General features: G+C 44.5%; 1 protein-coding gene across 1 annotated transcript in view; it reads left to right on the forward strand.

Annotated features, from left to right (window-relative positions):
- CALB2 (calbindin 2) overlaps positions 1-23,202 on the forward strand; it is a 152,468-nt gene that overhangs the window by 94,680 nt on the left and 34,586 nt on the right. The window contains exons 2-7 of the mRNA XM_086945298.1: positions 1,678-1,754; positions 2,427-2,516; positions 3,487-3,567; positions 8,756-8,812; positions 14,315-14,392; positions 22,306-22,361. Coding sequence (XP_086801424.1) covers positions 1,678-1,754; positions 2,427-2,516; positions 3,487-3,567; positions 8,756-8,812; positions 14,315-14,392; positions 22,306-22,361 — 439 coding nt within the window. The remainder of the gene's footprint in view (positions 1-1,677; positions 1,755-2,426; positions 2,517-3,486; positions 3,568-8,755; positions 8,813-14,314; positions 14,393-22,305; positions 22,362-23,202) is intronic.

Below are 23,202 nucleotides of genomic sequence, written 5' to 3' on the forward strand. Positions count from 1 at the left end.
TTATAGCCATTATCTGCCTGCAGTGCATTAATCTCTGATGATATATGTGTGTCTTATAAGGATTTTGTGAGGCATCAAGCAATAGAATAAAAATGCCAAGAACCAAGATTTTTAAGGACACAGAATTCTGAGGTAAATTCTAGCTTTTAATATCTTATTTTTCATGTGGTTGCAAGAATACCTGGTCACCTCACATCACCACAATAACTTGGGGGTAGATTTGCTCATGTTTGTGTGGGCGTAGTGCAGTTTTGCACTTTGCTTGAGGACCTTTATAAAGTACTAGCAGCCCGCCCCGACGTTGTCCGGGGGCATTCAGGCTTGCTGGTATTCCACCCGCCGACATGTAATTGCACTGGTGCCGTACTTTTAAGCAGAGTTTTGGGCACTGGTACTTATTGTTAACTCTGCTTAACCCTAGGCTCACTTCCATTCCCACGTTGTCCGGGGGCAATCAGGCTTGCTCCCAGTCGCCGAAACCCAGGCCCCCAACCACCTCCTCAGCCCAAGTTCACTGCCACCTTCAGTGCCCCCAATCATCTGCACACGCCCTGCTCCCTAACACTGTGTTCACGCATCCGACGCTGCAAACTAACAAAGCCAGTATACACGCCCCGCTGCAGCGCTAAAGTTTACCTGTCATCCCGCTCCAGTCCGCCTTACTTCACCGCTCCTCCCCGTGGTTCACGTACCTCAGGCTGCTCCAGTGTGGCTAAGTTCTCCGCTCCTCCCCGCGCTGTTGTCCGCCGCCGCTGCAGTCCAGTCCTCCCTACTTCACCGCTCCTCCCCGCGGTTCACGTACCTCAGGCCGCCCCAGTGTGGCTAAGTTCTCCGCTCTTCCCCGCGCTGTTGTCCGCCGCTCCTCCCCGCGGTCCTGTCCGCTGCTCCTCCTCACGCTCCCGTCCTCCGATGATGTCAGCACGTACGTGGTTAGTGCACACAGCCGGCGCTACTTCGAAGGGACTACTTTTTTTATTGTAAATTTTTTAAATAACGTATATATATTTTTTTATATAGCCTATGTCCATCTACTGGACCTCCCCTTTCCAACGCTGTATTGGGTGTTGCGATTGGTGGTGTACTTTTTGAGTTTACCTGGCTCAAAGGACACAGTTCTCTCTTTATAATAGTAGTATAGATATAGATAAAGGCACGACATTATTGCTTACGTAAAAACTTTAATAAATCACATCTGAACTCTCTTGTAAAACAACAACTATATTACTGTCTACCCCTGAGGTCACAAGTATCCTGAAATACTGAACTTTTGGTCAGGAAATAACAGGACATACTTTGGCTTCTTATGAGTCCACGTTCTCCTACGGGGTCTTCATCCCACCAATCTTGTTGACTTTGTTGTCCTTTGGATGGGTTAGTCTAGAGTCAGTTCTAGAGTTGCTTGTTCTCACAGCCACCCCACTTCCACGTCTAAGACACATGGACCAATGCCCTGCTGTCAGATGTTGTAATCGCCTGAACAAATCTTCAGTGGTACTGATCAATCTTGCAGTTTCCATTTGCCCTTGAGCTCTAATTCTGCCAGCACATTAGCATTTTGTATCACAAACCTTTGCTGTGATATAGACACTAGTCATTTGATACGTGCGCTATATAAATTGCAATACATTTACATTTACATTTAACTAAAATCTCTGTGAACTTGTTCTTATGTTGCAGGAAATGGCTACATTGAAGGGAAAGAGCTGGAGAATTTTTTCCAAGAATTGGAAGCAGCACGAAAAGGAGCTGGAGTGGTAAGAATGCTAAATCCGCTAACTTTCCAGAAAAGGAATGGTCTGCGGGAAACTCCAAAGGAGACTTTTACTTTTGTATAGTCGGTAGGTCAGGGCAAAGTCACCATGTGTAATTTCTGTGGCTGAAATAGGCAGTACTCTCCCTGGTACTGCCTGTCCAGCTATTCAGTGACCTGGGTTCTAAGGGAAAATTTCCAAATTCTGTCAACCAGTTTGCACCCTGTTATGCCTTGTCCCCTTCCTCTCCTTTGGGAGGGAGTGAACATGACAGTCATAGTCACCAATATAGGACATAGTCTTTGCTGGGAAAAGAAGAGCAGCTTTAGTAATCAACTGCTTCATCAATCATTCAATGTGTTTTAAACTGTGGCTAGTGAACTTGACCCATGGAAGCTTGAGTCCTGCATGGTAGAGCATCCTGGAGTTAACAATGGTGTGGAAGTGTCAGAAGGGGAGGAACTTGAAGGGTGTGGCAACTACATAGCAGAGACTGAGGGTAGGGTTGTAGTGTGATTAGAACGTCGGTACATCAGCTAGGCCACCAATGTCAGACTTTGGCTTGTTATAGAAGGCAAAAAGATTAGCTAGCAGGGATGCGGGAGAGATCTTCCACTACTTGCTCTAGAGCTAGCCATGGCGTGGATCAAGCACTCTACCTTTTCTTCTTTGCAGGACGTGGCAAGTGTGAATTTTGGAGAGAAGATGAAGGAGTACATGAAGAAGTATGATAAAAACTCAGATGGGAGAATCGAAATGGCTGAGGTGGGTTGTACTCTTCTTTGTTGATTTTGGCGTGGCACCACTCAGGAGAGAGGGTGAGTATAGCAGCATGCTCAGGACACCCATTGCTAGGCTCCGTAACCACTAGCGGGTGCTATTATTGCATGTTTATGCCCACAGGGCGAGGGTGAACTGTGATGGCAAAATGATGGATTTTTCAGGAATGCCAGCTGGGAGGAGATCTTGAACGCATAGTACAATTCACCTCATGACCAAGTGATATTTGTCATGAATTTAAATAAGGTTCTTAGTCCATGTCCGCCTCATACTGACAGAAAAACATACTATCCCGGATTTGCTCACTTGGTGACCCATTGTTCATGCTGCCTAGTTGCACCAAGGCTTGCCTTGTCTTGTCGCCAATGGCACTGGGACAGCTCAAGTTTTTCTGACAAGTCACCTTCTTCTCAGGCGTGTTGCAGGGCTTTTAAATATAGGAATTCAAATGCCAACTTCCCCCGCACAACCTTTGCATGCAAGTGACAAGAGGGAAGACCGGTCCTGCAAACACGGCACAACAGAACCCCAAAACAATCCCTCTGTAGCATTCATAACCTCACTTGCTGCCAGATACATATTAACCTGACCACATTCTTTCTTGCCCTGAAGGTTTTCCTCCATGAAATACACCGACTCAGTTATGATATTCAGACACTACTTTTACATATAGTTTCTCCTTTGTGGAAGTTACTTCCACAGCACTCTCCTAACACTGAAACAACTTGTTGGTAACACTCATCGTCTCATCCACCTTCAGAGTGCAGATCTTGCCATGGCCTTGTCTTGCCAAGGTGCCTCCAACTTGATGACTGTGCTTGGGAGCTTCGCATGCATCTTATCCGACATACAATTTTTGTATTAATGGACATTTTAATACCATTGTTTTGCATAAAATTGTCTCTAACTTTCACTTTAACAACTTTGTTTTGCCGTTTGTGTTGTTTCCTCACAGCTGGCCCAAATTCTCCCCACTGATGAAAACTTCCTGCTCTGTTTCCGGCAGCATGCTGGGTCCAGCGCTGAATTTATGGAGGTGAGTAGGGGACTTTTACAAGTCTTTCATGCTTCCTTTATACATCTATGAATTCCAAGCACAGTGTTCGGCGTTGAGCAATGATTACAGTAGAATAGAGGTAGACCATTCTGTGTAAGTTACGCCGTAAGTAAAGTGGAGGGGCCCAATTTAGGTATTGTGTTACCCCAGTTAAATGTCCCAAAACAACACTGGAGATGAACTGCCTACACAAGAAGCGCCATGTAACTTCGCTGGAGTGGTTTACATTGTTACTCATTATACTGGATATCCATATCCAGCCATACTAATATAATAAAGAGAGAGCCCAAACATTTGATGCGGGTAATCTCAGGAACCACAGCACCAATCACAACACCCAATACAGCGTTGGAAAGGGCAGTTGCAGCAGAAGGACATAGGCTATGCAGACTCCCACCATATACATTTAAAAGGTAAAAGAACCGTGCCAGCAAAGTAGTCCCTTGCAGGCGTGTCTGCGTTGTGCTGTGGGTGTGTGCTGGGGGCGTGTGGTACGTTCCGCCCTTCATGCCATGTCTCATATCGTGAACTGTGGGCGTGTGCTGGGGGGGTGGGAGTGTGCGGGGCGCTGGATTACGGGGAAAAAAAAGCGAGCGTTGTGCCCAATATTTCATTGTTTTTTTCTTCCCAGGTTCTGTACATTCCAGCTTCGGGTGTCCATCCTGCTCGCTTTAAATACCCCTGCACCCCATAATCATAACCCACCCTTACTCCTTAAAATACCCCAAAACCCTTAAACACTAACCCATCTTAACCCTATAAATATACCCTGTACCCCAAAACCCAAACCTATCCCGAAACCCTAAAAATACCCCTGTACCCCAAACCTAGCCCTGAACCCTATAAATACCCCTGTACCTCAAAACCCAAACCTACCCCTGAACCCTAAAAATACCCCTGTACACTAAAACCCAAACCTACCACTGATCCTTAAAATACCACTGTACCCCAAACCGAAACCTACCCCGGAACCCTAAAAATACCCCTGTACCCCAAAACCCAAACCTAGCCCTGAACCATAAAAAAACCCCTGTACCCCAAAACCCAAACCTACCCCTGAACCCTAAAATACCCCTGTACCCCAAAACCCAAACCTAGCCCTGAACCCTAAAAATACCCCTGTACCCCAAACCTAGCCCTGAACCCTTAAAATACCCCTGTACCCCAAAACCCTAACCTACCCCTGAACCCTAAAAATACCCCAAAACCCAAACCTAGCCCTGAACCCTAAAAATACCCTTGTACCCCAAAACCCATACCTATCCCTAAACCCTAAAACTACCCCTGTACCCCATAACCCAAAACTATATCTGAACCCTTAAAATACCCAAACACCCCAAAACATATACCTCAGTACCCCAAAACATATAGCCCTATACCCATATTTACCTTATCCAAACATTTAAAAAAACATGCTTTTACCATTCATGCATTTACAACGAATTTTGTTGTAAATGTATGCGTGGTAAAAGCATATAAAATGTAATGCCATGCGTTATAATGGCATTGCGGAGTCATGGTACTTTCGTAATGAAAGTATGCGGAGTGATGGTATGCGGAAAGAAAGTTGCGGAATAATGGGTGTTTACCCTCCCCCGGTAAGTACATTGGTGGCACGGCGGCCCACATCTCCAGCAACATACTCATATTTTTTCACCACCGATTTGAAAAATGCTCAGGTCTCTCTCATTGATGGCCAGCACCGACATACACTTTTAGACACACCTCCCGCCACAAGTTCTAGAATTGCGAACTTTAGAGCTGGGGAGCTACGTTCGAATCTCAGCATCAGCTCAACATCCTGTGTTTCCAGGCAAATCGCTTTGTCTCCCCGTGCCTACCACAAATGAATGTGTTCTTCTGTAATTTAAATTGTGCTCATGCCATGTTGTCGAATTTGCGCTATATAATATTGCAAGGAAAAATAAAGTAGGGAAACTCGAGTTCACACGCTACTGAACACGCACTCTTAAGTGCATCAGCAGTGCACTGTGAATCGGAGCGTTTCACAGGCCTGTCACAGATAAGAAATGCTATCAAAACGACATCCTACAAAACAATATACTACTGGCTGGCAACAATTCATACCTGGACAACGTCGGGACGGACTGCTAGTACACTATAATAGCAGAAGAGATGCATTACATAATACTTAATACTGTTGTAGGTAAATTTCACTTGCACGTACATGGATGTATTGCAGCTACACTGATTGCATTACATGTGCCCTTCTCACACCATGACTGTAAACGCATACATTACACTGTAGGCACAATTTGCAGCTTTTACATAACCTTAGGTTGCAGACACTTTTCGTACTACTCCCCTGCATTGGAGTTAAACATCTCCTTGAATCCATCAACAATTCAATAGGGGTTTTGTAAGGACTTTCAATATTTGAAAAAATATAGTTTGTAATCAGAAAAAATATGTAACGGTTTATTAGCTGGGTAGTAAGTACACAACGCATGGACAACACATTTTGTATCCAAGTAACTTGTTGCATATGACCATGCTTCATTAAATTGTCACAGCATATCAGAAAATCCATGCACTACCTTCTTGACAGCCTGTAATCCTTAGCTCGCATCCCATTCACAAGCTTCTGGTAAGATTGGATCTCTTTACTTACTCAAACATGGCACAATCATTGTTGCTAAAGGAGATCTGCAGTCCTCAAACCCAATAATTCAGTTGTAGCTAATGCCTCATACTCCAAAGAGTTGTCAAAGATCTGGGGGCACATTTACTAAACGTTCACGTCGCACAGGGCAGCAAGCAAAGTTACTACACTGCGTTGCATGAAAAGGAGAAAGCAGAAAGGCTCCGTATTTACAAAGATGTGGAGCATTTCTGCTCTCTGCTTGTGCAGGCGTACTGCCTGCAGTCTAGAGCCAGTGTAGGCACAATTGCACCATAGTGCAAGGGTGCGTGCATTACAAGCAGGATTAAGGGACACCTTCCTGCACAAAAATAATCCTTAATGGCATTTTCCTCTTTCTCTGTGTGCTGCAGAATGCAGCACAAATGGGAAGAGGAAATAATGAGGAAAAATAAACATATTTCTCCTTGTTACGCCACACGTGGGAGGGCATATCAGTTTTACAAGTCTTTGTAAATCTGGGAATGCGACATAATCTATGGGTGGATGCATGGAAACGCCCATGCTCCACCCATGGAACACCTCCCAAGTTGAAATGTAACATGACGCAGCGCAAGCCGCTGCCTTGCGTTTCATTTCCTTGCAAAGTAGGCCGCACAAATCAGGCCTTGCATGGCTTTGTAAATATTACTAAAGCCTTTGCATTGTCCTTGTATCACCTTGTGTAACACATGGACAACATAACGGCTTCATAAATGTGGCCCTGATCTGTGACTAATATTCCTTTGACTTTGGATGGAACGGTTTTAAATGTTTCAGGTTCTGATGTTGAAAACAGCTAAACCAGCTCCTGGTAGTTAAAGATAAAAAAATGTCAGTTCTTTCTAAAGAACAGGTAAATTGTGTTTATTGCTAAACATTGAGCATGCTTCTCTATTAGCCAGGGGCGGCTCCTCCGTTTGAGCGGAGGAGCATCGCCCCACAAATGAAAGCCCCAGGCCAGAGCTGAAAATAAAACAGTAATAAAGTTTATTTATTACCATTTTATTTTTCAGCAACCGACCCGTCCCAAACTGAGCATCAAGATGGGGCGTGGCCATTGCCTCTAGTGGCAGCAGGGAGCTTTGTGCTCTTGAGTTTTATAATGCGCATGTTTCTTTGGCTGCCCGACTTGCGACGGCCACACAGGCGTGCGTATTTTAAACCTCTCTAGCCCAGGTTTCTTAAGACAGCTGGGTTAGAAAAAGGCCTCCAGTGCTCTTGTGAGCACTGATAGAGGCCGCTCCCGCCAATCCTAGCACTGCTGTCATGCTGCACAAGTGCAGAGCCAGGATTGGCTTGGGAGTCGGGAGCCTGCCTGCCTCGATGAGAGAAGGATCTAAGAGGACGACAGGTTCGTATAAAAGGTTAGCGCCTTTTAATTTTTCTTTTTTTACGTGCCCCTCCCACCTCACCACCCTCGGGACATGCCAGCCGCCACTGCTATTACTAGCAATCAAAACTCCTGGCATCCTCTTCCGGGTTTGTAAAATCTTCAGTTCAATGCCTAAAAGCATCTAAGAGGCTGTTCCTTGAAAAGCATTATACACAAAGTGAAATTTACATGCAGGAAGGATTGCTTCACTGCCCATCCATGACAGTTTGATTGACAGTCAGTTTCTGCAAATGTTGTGCAGGTGCAGATGGCAGTTACTACAGAGGATAATCTGCCAAATGACCATATTTTGTCACAATGAATGAGGGGCGGAGAACTGGATTCTTCCATGGAATTTCCACAGGATGAGGCATTACAAATGTGGCGAACACCAACAATATCATGACATTGTGGGTGTTCACAAACATGTGAAAAAATTGCACTTATTTTAAAAAGGCATCAGTCAGGCAGTAAGTCTACGAAAGCACCCTAGAGACCCCTGAAAACACTTTTCCATGTTGATTAAATAGGGAAAATAAAATTAATCTACCATTGCACACGCAATGGCATTATTCATTAGTGTCCCAATAATTCTGATGTTTGTGGTAACTCCTTTTACTGCACATATGAGAAGTACGTGTTTTCCAGACCCCAACATTTTTCCTAGGTACATTGTGGTAGGTCAAACTTGCTGTAATTTACTGGGGAGAAATTTACCTCTAAAAACAAGGCCATGCAGATTTTGCACCCACAAGCACAAAATTCACTTGCTGTGCTCCATTTTGAATGGCTGAACTCATAATGGGCACTAATTATTGCGCCCGATAAATACTGAACCGAGGAATATCCGATTTTATTGTGTGCGACAGTCATCTCCAAACACTCTGTGTCATTTGGTAATCAGGCACTATGTAAGTAGAATTTACGCTCTTCAAATAATTCACAGTGGTAGTGTTAGTGTTGATAGGAGTACCCTAGCTGTTGCTAAATCAGTCATCTTTGAGAATCCCCAAAAGTAAGTAATGATATATGTATCTCAGGGGCGTTCAAGAGGAGGTCCTCTTATCCTCCTACCTCCATCCATCTGCAGCATGCTTGTCTTCCAGGATTGGTAAGAGTATCATTAATGTAATTTACGCTTCTTATTGCAGGCCTGGCGGAAGTACGACACTGACCGCAGCGGATACATCGAGTCTAATGAACTGAAGGTACCGCCACAAAAAGAGAGGGGGTGGGGACAGGGTGTGACTTGGGTTCTTCTGCTGCTGCCATGCCGACTACACAGAATATTCCTTGAAAAGTTCTTAAATTAGCAGTATCAAATTCCTTTCATAGAGCTCCTCATTTCCTCCTATGTTTGGGGACAGGAGCAGCCAAATACCATCTTATTCCACTCTCAGCTTGTGTCACCCAATAAGCTTTTATTCATATTTGGTGTTCACCATCCAATGGCAAAGCCTGGCCCAGCCTCACCAAAAACATACAGAGCCTCACCAGAGGTCAACATAATTCGGCTTTGCACAAGGGCATTCCCATCCTCACCCAGCGTATAATCAAGGGGTCGGGTTATGTCTCCGGAACTTGTGGGTGTAGGGAGCACTTGGGAGTGTCACCTCTGAAACCGCACGCTCTCCCTCCTTTCCTAAGAACCTGGTACTTGGAGTGCAAGGGTCAGCCAAAGCTCCCTTTGTTTCATTTACTCTCCAGTTGGACCTGATGTCGAGAGGTCAAGGGTTACTCATAGGAAGTCACCTGTAGGATGGCTCGAGTACTTGTTTTGGACTGGAATAAGTTCCGGTGCCCAGGGCTCTCAGCTCTCAAGCCTGCAGCTGGTGCAATTAAATGTCAGTGCGCCGAATACCATGGCTGCGCTGTCCTAAATGCACCCCATGCTTCTTACCCACTACCTGACACCCGTTGCCCATGTATCTCACTCTCGCAAGCTCCAGCCTTCTCCCTGTGTGACAGCATGTCATGTCAGTCTATCTCTTCCTCCCTCTTTCAGATTGGTTTGATTTTACCTCCCTTGCTCTCTGTAAATATCTGAGGATGAAACATGAGTACTGGTTGCTAAAAATGAGTACTGGTGGCCTCCACTGGTAACCACCGGCTCAAATTAAGCACTAGATGAATCCAACTACAGTGTAGCGCAAATTATCACGAGCAGTCCTGGGCAGTATCCAGAGAGAGATGTTATGTGTAAAAGCAATGTGTTTTTATTATATACTAGTTGTACCCGGCCACGCGTTGCTGTGGTTCAGTCTGGTTAAATGGAAGAGAAAGAAAAGAGTAAGCGCACGTTTCTAATATGTTTAATTTCACAATGCTTGTGGGTATTCAATATGTTTTTGTCCATCCTAATATATGTAGACTATTGTCTATATGCGTCCCTTGTATTAGTTGCGCAGCAACCAAATCGATAGGGTCTGTTCGGGTTGCAAAGTGAACCAACTCTTCCCCCCTCCCTCCACCCACTTCCCGGCCTGCCATCCTGACATCAACTGTCCATCCTAATATATGTAGACTATTGTCTATATGCGTCCCTTGTATTTGTTTCACAGCGTATTCGAATCCATTGTTGTGTATATATAAATACATGCTAATGTTGCAAAGTGAACCAACTCCTCCCCCTCCCTCCACCCGCTTCCCGGTCTGCCATCCTGACACCAACTGTCCATCCTAATATATGTAGACTATTGGACTATTGTCTCTATGCGTCCTTACTTAATGTTTCCAAGTGAACCAACTCCTCCCCCCTCCCTCCGCACTCTTTCCGGTCTGACGCGCTTATATTGCCAAGTAAACCAACTCCTCCCCCCTCCCTCCACCCACTTCCTGGTCTGCCACCCTGCCACAAACTGTCCATCCTAATATATGTAGACTATTGTCTCTATGCGTCCTTTCTTAATGTTGCCAAGTGAACCAACTCCTCCCCCCTCCCTCCACCCACTTCCCGGTCTGCCATCCTGACACCAACTGTCCATCCTAATATATGTAGACTATTGTCTCTATGCGTCTATTGTAGTTGTTGCGCAGCAACCCAGTCGATAGGGTCTGTTCGTCCTTTAGATTAAAAACAAGTGTGTATTTGACACGCGCGTATTCTAATCCAATGTCGGGTATATATAAACACGCGCTTATTCTAATTCAACGTTGTGTCAAAATTTCAAATCAATCGTTGAAGAACTTTCGTAGATTTTTATCAAACGCACATTGACATTTTTATGTGTCTGTGCTTTCGATTAAAAACATGCGCGTATTCGACATGCGCGTATTCGAATCCAACGTTGTGTACATAAAAACACTTGCGTATTCGATTGCAACGTTGTGTCAAAATTTCAAATCAATCGGTGAAGAACTTTCCTAGATTTAAGATTTTTATCAATCGCAAATTGACATTTTTATGTGTCTGTTTGTGCTTTAGATTAAAAACACGCGCATATTCGACACGCGTGTATTCGAATCCAACGTTGTGTATATAAAAACACTCGCGTATTCGAATGCAACGTTGTGTCAAAATTTGAAAGCAATCGTTGAAGAACTTTCGAAGATTTGAGATTTTGAACAAACGAACAGTTACATTTTTATTTATATAGATTTAGATCTATAGTTCACAAATATGATTGCAAATAGTTTTACAACAGATTGTAGTGCTGCAAAAATGGTGGCCTATTAAGTGAGTGGAAGAAGTTTTAAGCTATGGACTGTTTTCATGAGGCTCAGAACCATATTCAATTCCTTGCTACCTTCTTTGCTGTAATTCCTGGTCAGTGTTAGTAAAGTACTAGGCCCAGGTCTTCACAGAAATCCATTAAAGTGGCAATGTTATAATTAAGAGACACAAAGTTACAGTCACTGAAACAAAAGTGCTGTGAAATGTTACCCTGGTTGTGGAGGGGAGGGCTCAATATATTTATGTTGGTTGGAAGGTTTGGTGCCCCAGGGGGAGCTGTTACTTGCCTGGTACCTTGCAGACAGTAGTAGGAGTGTCACATAACCTAGACAGGTTTATATTTGGTACTACGCACTGCTAAATCAGTGATTTGTGTTGCAAAATTTTTGGGTTGGCTGTGGCTTATCCGTGTAAAGAAACTGTAAATCGCTTTTTTATTAGTTTTAATGTTTACGTATGGCTGTACACTATCTTTTATGTACTGGGGGATCCAATGTACAATGCTGTATACTGAAAATGCTTTTTAAAGATATTTGTTGTCTTTTATGAATTTTTTTATTCGAAATAAAGACTAATTGAACTTGAACTTGAACTTGAACTATTTGGTACTACTAGGCGTTGTAGGCTTTCTCCTTATGCAGAGCATTAAGATCACCCACCCCATGGTCTGTGCTCCTTGGCATCAGCATTAGACGCCCCTTGATGACTGTATCTCAGCGCTGGTCACTCACAAACAGGTTTTTCTTGCACCTAAGAAAGTGGGTGCAGAGAGCAGGGGATCATGAAGCTGACAAAGCAAGAGATCTGCTGTTTGAGGATATTTGATTCAGTACAAGGGCAACTGAAAGCTAACGTCAACACCACCAAGCAGAGGTCAAACGGAACGCAAAGTGTGCCGCAACACATTCGCAGCACATTTTGCATGTCCCATGCCTTGGTTCGGTAGAGATGTCTTCTGGAGGCAGCTGAGGGTATTTACAGGGTTTTTGTGCAGGATAATGCAGGATAAGTGTGCCCATCATGAAGGGTTGCTGCTAAGGATGCTGAAGATGTAGTCATTATGGAGAGGCCCCTGGGTTCTCTATTGGGGCATAGCTGATGCCTATTCATTGGGCAGCTCTGCAATCTCAGTAGGCCAGCAGGCTGGTCCTGGGATAATCCTCATGGTCTCTTGTAAATGACTGATGCTTCTAGTCCACATGTAAGCACCTCAGACTGGCAGGCAGTTCACATCATGGTCAAAAAGAAAAACCTTGCCCATCTTTGGCATCAACTGGAGGGAGACAAATTGTGCATTACTCATCATTTGGGAAGTACTCTTTGGGTCCAAAGATGCACCCTAGTGTTACTCTTTAAAGTACTAGCTGCAGGGGAACCGTACTTTCCTACTTCAGAAAAGAATCATGCTACCAATCACAATGGAGCATTTCTACAATTATAGGTGGATAGTTATTCTGGAAAAAGAGCATTTCCACTGGCTTTTTCCTGGATATGTTAGGAACAACAGTGATCACCACAAGGAACATGAATCCAAATCCAATGCCAGACTTCTTAAAAATTCTTGGTCACCAGCTATCCATCTTGTGGGGAGCACAATACTACAAACCTCTCACCTCAAGCAGAGATGACAGCACAGGGTGGGACAGCTGTTTTATACAGTACAAGATGTTCATCCTTCAAGCCTCACCCAAGCATGGCCCTGGTCTCACAAAAGCTCAAGTGACTCAAAAACACTCACATGTAGAACTTCATCAAGTCACAAATCACTAAGGCTCACTCGCTAACATCTCCAACCTTACCCAAGTTCATTCCCTAGCCTTGCCGAAGCTCCTATATCCACTTTTATCTGAAGTAATGACTCCAGATTCGTCCACTCACATATCTCTAGCCTCGACCAGGCTTATGTCTCCAACCTGACCCAATCACAGGACCGACCCCAACCTGACCCAAGCGAATGTCTCCAGCATTAATCAAGTCCATGTATACATCCTGTCCTAAACCCATGACCATAAGTCAACGAGCCTCAGTCTCAAATGCAATCAAGGCCATTTCTCCACATGCACCTCCACTCAATGTTCCCAAACTCACACTGGTTCATTTCTCAAAACCCATACAAACTTGTGTTCCCAGCGAACCCCGGACCAATGTTTCCAGCCTTACCCAAGCCATGTCCCTAAGCTCAAACACGATATGTCTCCACTTCACCTAATTTCCTTTCCTAGTATCATTTAAACTGGTGTTCTCAAACTCACCCAAGCTCATGTCCAAATCATATCTCACCCAAATGCAAATCCATATCCTTCCTCAAGCACATGTCCTAACCTCACCCAACACATAACCACGACCTCATTCAAGCACCTCTTCCCAACCTGCCCCAACTCAGGTTCCCAGTTTGACTCCATCCTTATCCAAACAAATGTTACTCTACATGCCATCTTTGCTGAGTGACTTGGGAACCTAAAGAATCCTAAACAAGGCAGATGTCCTTTCTCTGTCGAGGAGCGTTCTCTGAGCTTCAGCCCAGTTCTCACCCAGATTCTTGACTACCACTTCATATGTGTGGCGGCTATCCATGACGGTATACATCCTTTACCACAAAGTTTTTACCACGCGGTACCTTTACCACGCGGCCGTTACAACGCAAGTCGTTCCCACGACTTGCGCTGGAGGGCGCTAAAGGATTAAAAATAGTAAATTTACTATCCCAACACCTTCCCTAGGGTCCACGGGGACTGTTGTTAGAATAGTAAATTATACTATTCGAAATCGGCGCCCCCAACGCAAGTCGTTACCACGGCTTGCGTTGTAAGGGATGCGGTGTAAAGGGATGCGTTGTGACGGTACGCGTTGTACCGTCATACATCCATCTATGACACACAAAGCTGCCAAGATGCAGCACAACAGCAGAAAATAGGATAGCTCACTGCAGAAACAGTGACAGGCCATACTGATGCAACGTGCAAAGAGAATGGGGGTCTGGCTAGCAAGTGCAAATAGTTGTTTTCCCTGTGTGAAATTATGTGATCTTTGTTCACAGGGCTTCTTGTCAGACCTGCTGAAGAAAGCCAATCGCCCATTTGATGACAAAAAGCTGCAGGAGTACACACAGACCATAGTAAGTATGAAATAGACAAAATCTCCTCTTTAAGGGAGGTAAAGGCCCCTCTGACCGAAATGTGTTTCAGAGAGATCCCTGAATGAGATATAGGCTCAGGGTAGGCTATCAGATCCCACCAATGAGCGGTGTGTCTAGGGGAGTGTGATGCAGGAGCTTCCAAACTGATCATAAAATCCCAACATTTGAAAATGACTACAATCAAACATTTACCAGCTGTCATCATCCCCTAGCAAACCTGCATCTTTGATATTTAAAAGGTTCTATTTATGTTAAAAGTGACGTCTCGATATTCAATAACATTCCCTTTAGTAAGAGGTAAATGAAGTGAGGCTTCACTACTGAGCATTTGTTGCCTCCTAGCACCGGTGTGGTAACTTCAGTATATAAACACTGCACACACAGTGGACAATGTGTTCATTTTTGTTCTCTTCAGGTAGATTAAAAGAAAATTGAATATATCAATAAAGAAGAGGATAGGTTGAACAGAGCCTCTTTGGCTTTGTAATATTTACCAAGCCCTAAAGTTGTATCACAGCACCCTCACATCAATGGTATAGTAGGCGAAAATGAAAAGCGTTGAAAGATTACTTGAGGATAGTAACTAGATGCAAATCAAATCTGACTGCACTGCAGAGGTCTACCTAATCTCATAATGCTCTAAGAAGAGGGATGAGCTTGCAAGACAGGGGAGTCTTGGTATCTTTTTCTGTGGAGTCGGTTGAAATGTCTTGTAATTTCTTATGAGCTTTATTCTTCTTTCTGTGGCCGGTACTAGAGCTGGCTGAACATTTGTGAATCATAACCTTCTCTGGACGATTTTTGTATTACTGGTGAGAGGAATGTGCGTTTGGAAAGCGGCATAGTGAAATCCTGATGAAGATGCTGCCCTAAATCTACGAAAATGTGTCCACATTGGGTCATTTAAACCGGGCACCTCTGCTCTTCTTGGGAATGAAACCCCTTGTCGCTCTCAATACATCAATCCACGTTAATTCTCTCTACTTGCTCCGCTCTGGATCCAGGATGTCCTAGCTCTTACTTCCTTTGCTGGCCTGTCAAGTGCTGTATTATAGTAAATTGATCTTCAAGTAGATAGCATAACACATCTCCACAGAGAAGCAAAGCTCTTCCTTCTTGCCCAGGTTGGCTGAATTCATTTGCTCAGCCCTGTGTTGGATTTATGGTCATTTATGTTTTTCCCAGACGCTCCATATATGATCTCCAGAATGAGGTGAGCGCTTTCGGTATGGATGCTCTCTCAACACTAAAGGGGTTTCCTTGCAAGATATAAAACAACCTCTGGGTGTAACGCATATTTAAGGAGTGAATAGTGTTGAACGAGTGAGGGGTTTTAGGAAACCACAGGATCTTCTGAAAGAGTTAAGTTTGGAGTAGGTTATAGGACCTCTATAATGAGGGGTTTATTTCAGATGCATATAGAAGGCCATGGATGAGATCATGATACAAGGGCGTGTTTTTCTCTTGTGAGGGAGATCTAAGATCTGCTGAACGTAGAGTGTTCAGTACTAAGGAGGAGTTTAAGCCCCCCCCCCATACAAGTGAGTGTTTCCAACAGATTATTCTTCTTGCAGATTCCTCACATTAGAAATTATCTGTTCCAAGCTTCAGACCAGAACAAAAATGCTTTTCCCCAGCAATAGCTGTACAGTGGCACCATGAAGGGTCAGTCACATTTCCACCTCCAGACATGATGAGACCAAAGTATTTAAGGTTTCAACTGGCGCTCTGGTGTCAGTTTCGATTTTCTATATCGCATTAACATGGTTCAAAGCTCTTTCTTGGTGGCTTACTGGAAAAAATCCAGAGCATTAGACACTGGCTAAATCAAATATCTCCTCCAAAATGTTCAGGTTTTAAGCCTTGCTGCATATACCACAAAAGCTCCCTTTAGGATCCATGTGACAAATGCATGCAGCAGCTTGGGTCGGAGCACAATGGCGCTGCATGTGATTCTTGAGTTTCTAGCTAAAGCCCACACAAACATGCTCAAATGCTCTCCTTCACACACAGGTAAGCACCTATAAGGGAACAATCTCCTTAAAGATCTTTACACAAAAAGTGCTATAAAAAGAAGATGCCCTCTTACCCGACTGACGATGATGACTGATCTCCCTAGCTATGAGTGTCCTCTTTACTTCATGTGATCGCAACAACAGGTAGCGAGGTGAGAGAATGGGGGGGTTGATTGTGAAGGTGGGCTACTGTCATTGGACTCAAATGGAGTGTGCGGAACACATAATGAGCAATAACTGCGCTGTTAGGGAAGCGACATGTCTGAGGGGAGGGGGGAGGTAGGGTTAGGAGGGGAGGGGTGCTTGGGGGGTGTGGAGTTGAGGGGGAGATGTTCTTTGTTTTCTGCTATGATGCATGGAGGCGGACAGTGCTGGCACAAGCAAGGAGCAGCGTGATTTAGCCCTGTAGGACTGTACCTTAGGTTAACTAGGATATGCCTCTTGCCACAGGAAAGGCCTCACCCCCTATGTGGAACAGACTGACGGACTAAACAAGTCTAGCCGAGGCGAGGCAAAGTCATGGTATGGGCTCAACTATGAGACAAATGTTCCAAGGCCAATGTATTGTGTATGAATAGGTACGAGAAATGTTTGAGCACACTATGAAAACTTAATAAAGTCCGTTTAAAAAAGAAGATGCCTTCTTCTTCCTTGAGGAAACAGTCCTGCTCCCGGGACCATTCGGAGCTCAATACCTGTCTCGGATGCCAAACTCCTCCTTATTGTTTGAGATGATCCCAACTATGAGGGTGAGACCTGGGCTTCTATGTCCATCGGTCCACTCCAAAGTTGTCAAGAGCTTTTGGCACGCTTTGCTGGATCTGTGCAAGGCGGCTTCTCCATTCTCTGGGCGGCTAGGCCACTCCCTAAAGTGCAGCACATTGCTGCAGGCTTTACGACTCACACAGCTCTGACACCAATGCCTCCCGATGATGCAAAGTCAAACTCTGCCAAGGTGTTGTCCCCCACCTTCGGTGATGACGCTGACACCACCCATAGAGCCAAGTGCAACACTGCTGCTAAAGCCCTCAACATCAGAAGACAGTATCCATATGGCAAAGGAAAACATTAAGGTGAACTTTAATGTTTCTTTGGCAAATCACCACACTAGTACTCCGAGATTTGCCTAGATGTAGGACATTTTCAACTGCAAGCCAGAGGCCCTTGCATTGACTGATAATAATTATGTTCAAATAAAGGATGATGATGCTGATTCAGAGGCTGATAAGATCCTTCACAGTTATAACGTGTACGCTGGTTTGCAGCTTTACTTATAAAATGTGCATGGCCTAGGCACCACTCCCGTATGGCACATAAATACCCTCTTTGGCACTCCATCAGAGGAAGTTTCGTTTATGACTGTGGTGCATAAAGTCGCTGAAGCCTGAGAAATGGCCATGCCCTGCATGGACACAAAGACTAACATTCCAACTGAGATCTTACAACCCCTTTACTCTGTGGTGGACCCCCTTGCTTCCAATCAGTGAAGCGCTCTTGGACTGTGTCTTTTCTGCAAAACAGAAGCGCTTTTTGGCCCAGCAGTCCACACGCATATTGTCCGATGCCACAGGTCTGCTCCGGGTGACCCATTCTTTTTGTCCTCTTACCAGTCACCAGGAAATGTGTTCCTCCTCGAAGCAGAACCCAAATGTCTTTTCAACTCTGTCTTCTGATTGACAGGCAAAAAAACTGGCCTCTAGGGGCGCAAAAATGATCGGGTAGCTTGGCCCTTTTTTTATTGCTAATGCAATCTGCCTTCTGGGTTTAAATTTTGAGGCCTTTGGAAATTGGCAAAACTTACAGGGATCAGCTTGCCAGATCACATGAACAAGCAGATTAAAGACTTGACCAATAAAGGCTTAGATGCAACCATAAAAAAAAGATTTTGAAGTGTGGCCTGGATTCTGTGCACACAGTTGATTGATCAATAGTATTTAACAATTAGTTAAATGGGAATTGGAAGCTGGGTTTCTTTTGTTAAGAATACTGATGAATTGGGAATTTTAACAGTATTTTATACTCTTTTTAGCCTCATATTTTTATCATGTTTTATAATTTTACATTTTGATTATTGTATTTTTATGAACTTTTATGGTTTTGTCTGAATTTGGAAACCGAATAAAGTATTTTGATCGATTCATCAGTGGACACAGCTGTCACTCTGCGTCAATATGCTTGGATGTGTTCCATTGAATTTTCCGGAGATGTCCAAGCCACACTCGTGGACATCACCTTTGATGGCAAGCAGCTGTTCCAACCGAAAGCCGACTCCTCCCTGGAGTGCTTTAAAAACACCACAGCTCACGAATAGAGTTTAGCCTCCTAGTGTGACTGTTTTATCACTAATGTAGGTTGTATTTGTGGCTACCCCAGGACGGTGCAGTACCGTCAAAAACACAAGCTTCCTAGCATGTCCATAAACCACAACAGTTGGACCATTGTTTTGGGGCAGGGGTGATTCTAGGGGGATATATCGACTGCAGCAGCAGATGTAGTCTCCACAATCCTCTGCCAGCTCTGCCACCTAAAAAGATTTCTACTGCCCTTTCACATCACCCTCTTTCATTGGAGAAAGGGACTCCCTTTTTTCCACGAAATGGAAGGCAATCAATTCAGACAAATTGTTCATCCAGCTGATCCACAGAGGCTATGCCTAGCTCTTCCCATCCCTCCCTCCAGACCATCCTTCATTCAAAAGGCCCTTCTTTTTACCACACACCTCCATGTTTGAGGTGGAAGTCCTTGTCCTGTTGAACAAATTGGCTGTCGAGTGATCTGCACGTTCTGAACAGTGACAGGACATGTTCAAGATGATGTCACTGAGTCAAGTCATACTAGCCCTGAACGTGGAGGGAGGTTTGTGTTGAGATCTTGGCACTTCCAGTTCACAGTCCATGTATTTATACATTTGGATGACTGGCCAGTGCACATGGAGACCACAGTTCTCAGCAGAGGATGACTCTCCTTCACAACCTAGGTTTTACCATAAACGTCCAAAAGTCCCACCTCTTTCCTGTGCGGAGGCTGAACCTTCCCAGAGATGGTACTGGACACACCCGGCCTGAACGCCCTTCCTCCTCTTCAGACGATCACAGCTATTTGGGAGATAATTCTGAGATTTTTAACTGAGGCTCAGGCTCTGCAACTTCAGGTTTGCTTATCTTAATGGCCCTGTGCAGCCTTTAGTGTCAAAAGCCAGATAGTGCATGAGTGTTCTTCAGTGGTGCCTGAGGTTGCAGTGAATCCACCATCAGGAGACCCCCATTGTCCAGGCGCAGCCCTTTCACCCTGTTCATCCAAATCAGCACTAGTGGAGGGGCCCCTCAAGCCTTTCGGTGAGCCATACTTTCAACCCTCAAACTCTGGCTACCATTGTCGTAGATGCCATCTCACTGTGCAGGGCCACAGAGCCATAGATCAATGTTGGAGAAGCACCTGCATAGAAGTCTGCTTGAGCTGCAGGTTGTCCATCTTACAGGGAAAGTGTTTGTCCCTTCTATTCTGGGGAGTACATTCAGATTGTATGACCAGTACCATCACTGCCCATTATATCAACAGATAGTGTGATGTGGGGTAGTGGATCCAATGTTGTGAGGCTTTTTGTCTGTGAAAGTGGGCACAGCAACAGAGAATCTTCTTGGCAGCGGCACACCAAGCAGGCTGTCTCAGTGTGAGGGCGGATGCTCGAACTCCGTCACATCTCACTAAAGGACCATGAGTGGACGCTGCACCCCAAAGTGACAGAGGTAATCTGCTCCAGATTGTGGTTTCCATCTGTGAATCTCTTTGTCATTGACCAGACTGAGTTGTCTTACATTTTCCTCTCAATGAGGGGTGCCTCCAAGTTCAACAGGTCTCAGGGGTTGCTGTACGCATTCTGACAATCCTGCTACTAAATCAATCTGTGGAGTTCGCTGTAACAAGTTTGTTCAGTAGTGCTATTGGAAAGGCATCAGCCTCTTGCTTTCTAACATCTTGTAATTTGTGTTGTCCCTTATACAGTTGGATCTGTTGGTGGCTACACTTGTCTGCCTTCATTTGTCTTTTCTCTTTCGATCGCCATTAGTAGCACATTTTATAGAAGGTTTTCTTTCCTTGTTTTCTCCCACTCTGTTTATTGCTCCTCATGGAATTTTGAATCTCTTTTTGACTTTCTTCATGGCATCCCCATTCGGTGTGATGTACAGTTGCTTGATTCAAATTTTTACCTTGAAGACAGTTCCGTTGGTGGTAGTAATTCCAACTCATGGAGTTGCGGAACTTCAGGCCCTATCAGTTAATTCACCTTTAATCGTGGTTCTTCGCACCTGCTCAACCATGTTACTCAGAGTGGTTGGTTTCTGCATTCTATATCACCTAGTCTGTTACACTTTCCTTTTACTTCCCTCCTCCACATCCAGCAAGGAGCGATGGGACGAGCGCATAGACTTGACCCCAAATGTGCAGCCCACCCAGGTCAGGACAAAGTGGATGATTAGTTGTCTGTGTGCTCTTCCAAAGCTAAGAAGGGCAAGGTGATGAGCAGAGGCGCATCTAGAGTAAAATTTCGGGAGGGGCTGATACAAAATTCCTAAGTTTTCCAACAATAGGCAGAGGGGAGGTGCAGGGGCTCTAAGAAGGTGTGAAAACCCAACAAAGCCTCGTAAACAACTAAATGGTCTTTTAAAGACCTGTGAAGTACTCAGGTGCGGCTGTGTGTGTGCCAAGGAAGCTGTCTCAGCCCGGGCTGACAAACACGAAGGGGGCGGCTAAAGCCCTTTGAGCCCCGAACCACTTAATTCTGGGTCATCCTCTGTATGAAGATTTGCTATGCCCTGGCCAAAAAAGACCTTCCTGAGGGACTTTATGACCACTCCACCAGATCGGTCTCTGCTTTTATAGTCCATTTTGGAGGCATTTTGATTGCTGACATCTTTCAGGCACCTATATGGGCATCGTTGCATACTTTGCCAAGCACTACTGACTCATGTCTCAGGTACACAGTGAAGGATTCTTTGTGCAAGTTGTGTAGCATAACATCCTTGGTTAACCGGCTCTACTGTCCAACCTCCCAGAGACTCATTCTTAGGGTGAGGAATTTTCAGGTAAATGCATTTATCAGAAAAAAAGTTACTCATTTTCGGTAATAATATTTCTGATGGTTACATAATATTCCTGAAGTTTTCTCACTATCCTCCCCACTTCCCTGAGGAGTTAGTGGCGTGACTAATAAGATCCCAAGGTATGTAAACATTTTATGTGCTGTCATTGTTGCTGTCGTTGCTCTCTTAGTTTCTCTCTGCGCTTCTTAAACGGATGCGGAAGAAACTCAGGAACTGATGCCAGATCACCAGCTGGTAACCAGCTGGCACCAAACATACTCTAGAGCCATCATGTTTGGGGAAAGAGTCTTATCTGCAGCCACGTGGCACCACATGGTGGTGGTGGAGAACTATTGCTGGGGAAAACGTCTTCTGGACCAGTTTGAACCCTGTGAGGGACAATTCTTAAGGTAACGAATCTCTAGGAAGAATATATAAGCACCAGACATATAGTTACAACACAAACGTTACTTTTTCTTTTATCAGGGTGGAGGTGAAGGATCTGCTCATCAAAATGAGTGTTTCTATCACAGAAGAGATCTAGGAGAAGCTGTGCACAGTATGTTTCTATTTGGTAGAAGGTTTAAGATCCCCTTTCTGAGATGCCTCTTTCTATCAGGAAAGAAATGTAGAGTTGCTGATCATTGTGTTTTTATGAGGAATGAAATGTAGAACCTGCTGATTTCGGTGCATATTTCCATCAGGAAGTGATTTAGTGGCCTCTGATTGTATTTTGTGTTCCTATTGGGAAGAAGAGAAAGGTACCGATTATCAAGATGTGCTTCTCTCTCTGCAGCTGCGAATGTTTGACATGAATGGCGACGGGAAGCTGTGTCTATCAGAGATGTCCAGGTAAGAGGCCCTAGACTGTAGAACTAAGACCATCCACCATGTATTGTACTGAACACAATATTGGTACTTCCTCTAACAGAAAAAAAAGTGTATGTGTTGAAATTAATAGGATACAAAATGCAATTCTGTCTTCTAATTGCAGATACCTGACCTTAGAACACTCTCCAGGCACCAGACTGGATCCCCAACTTTTCTCCAGAAATGCTCATGTGTGCTACTAGATGGTGCCATGCGGTTCCGCACTGACTCCATAATGCCCTGGAAGTGACAGATTTAAGCACCACCCCTGCGCTCTGATATCAATTGCTTTTTTTCTGTTCATTCTGATGGAGAACTAGAGTTCCACACCCTGTTTCATCGGCCTTCCAATAACTTCTACACAAAATCTAGTGCGCTAAAGAATGAAATTCCCTTCTAAAACGACAGGTTCTAAGCCATGCTGTTACTGTAGAGAACAGATCTCAGTCACAATCCGCACAAGATGTGTCTGTCATGCCTGGGTTCAGGCCACTGCTCAAAGTCATGTGATAAATGTGCACTTATGCACCTAAAGGTGAGTGAAGCTGTGCATTGGCGAACATATTGTATTGTATATAGTGGCCCTTGCTTTAGTCACATTCCTGCTCCAATTCACCAGTGCAGTTATGGTCCCACTCTTAGGGCCATTAACCGTGAGCAATCAACTTTGTGAAGTTCTCTTATGAGTTGAAATCAAAGTCCAACCACAAACATAAAAAAGCAATGTGGGATTCAACTCCATTTTGTCAGTCTGTATCGAAAGAGAAGGTACAAGGGCATTATGATGTCAGTCTGTATCTCTCTATAACCCAGTCATGGAGCT

The sequence above is a fragment of the Lissotriton vulgaris genome, chromosome 12, assembly GCF_964263255.1.
Source record: "Lissotriton vulgaris chromosome 12, aLisVul1.2, whole genome shotgun sequence".
Lineage (NCBI taxonomy): Eukaryota > Metazoa > Chordata > Amphibia > Caudata > Salamandridae > Lissotriton > Lissotriton vulgaris.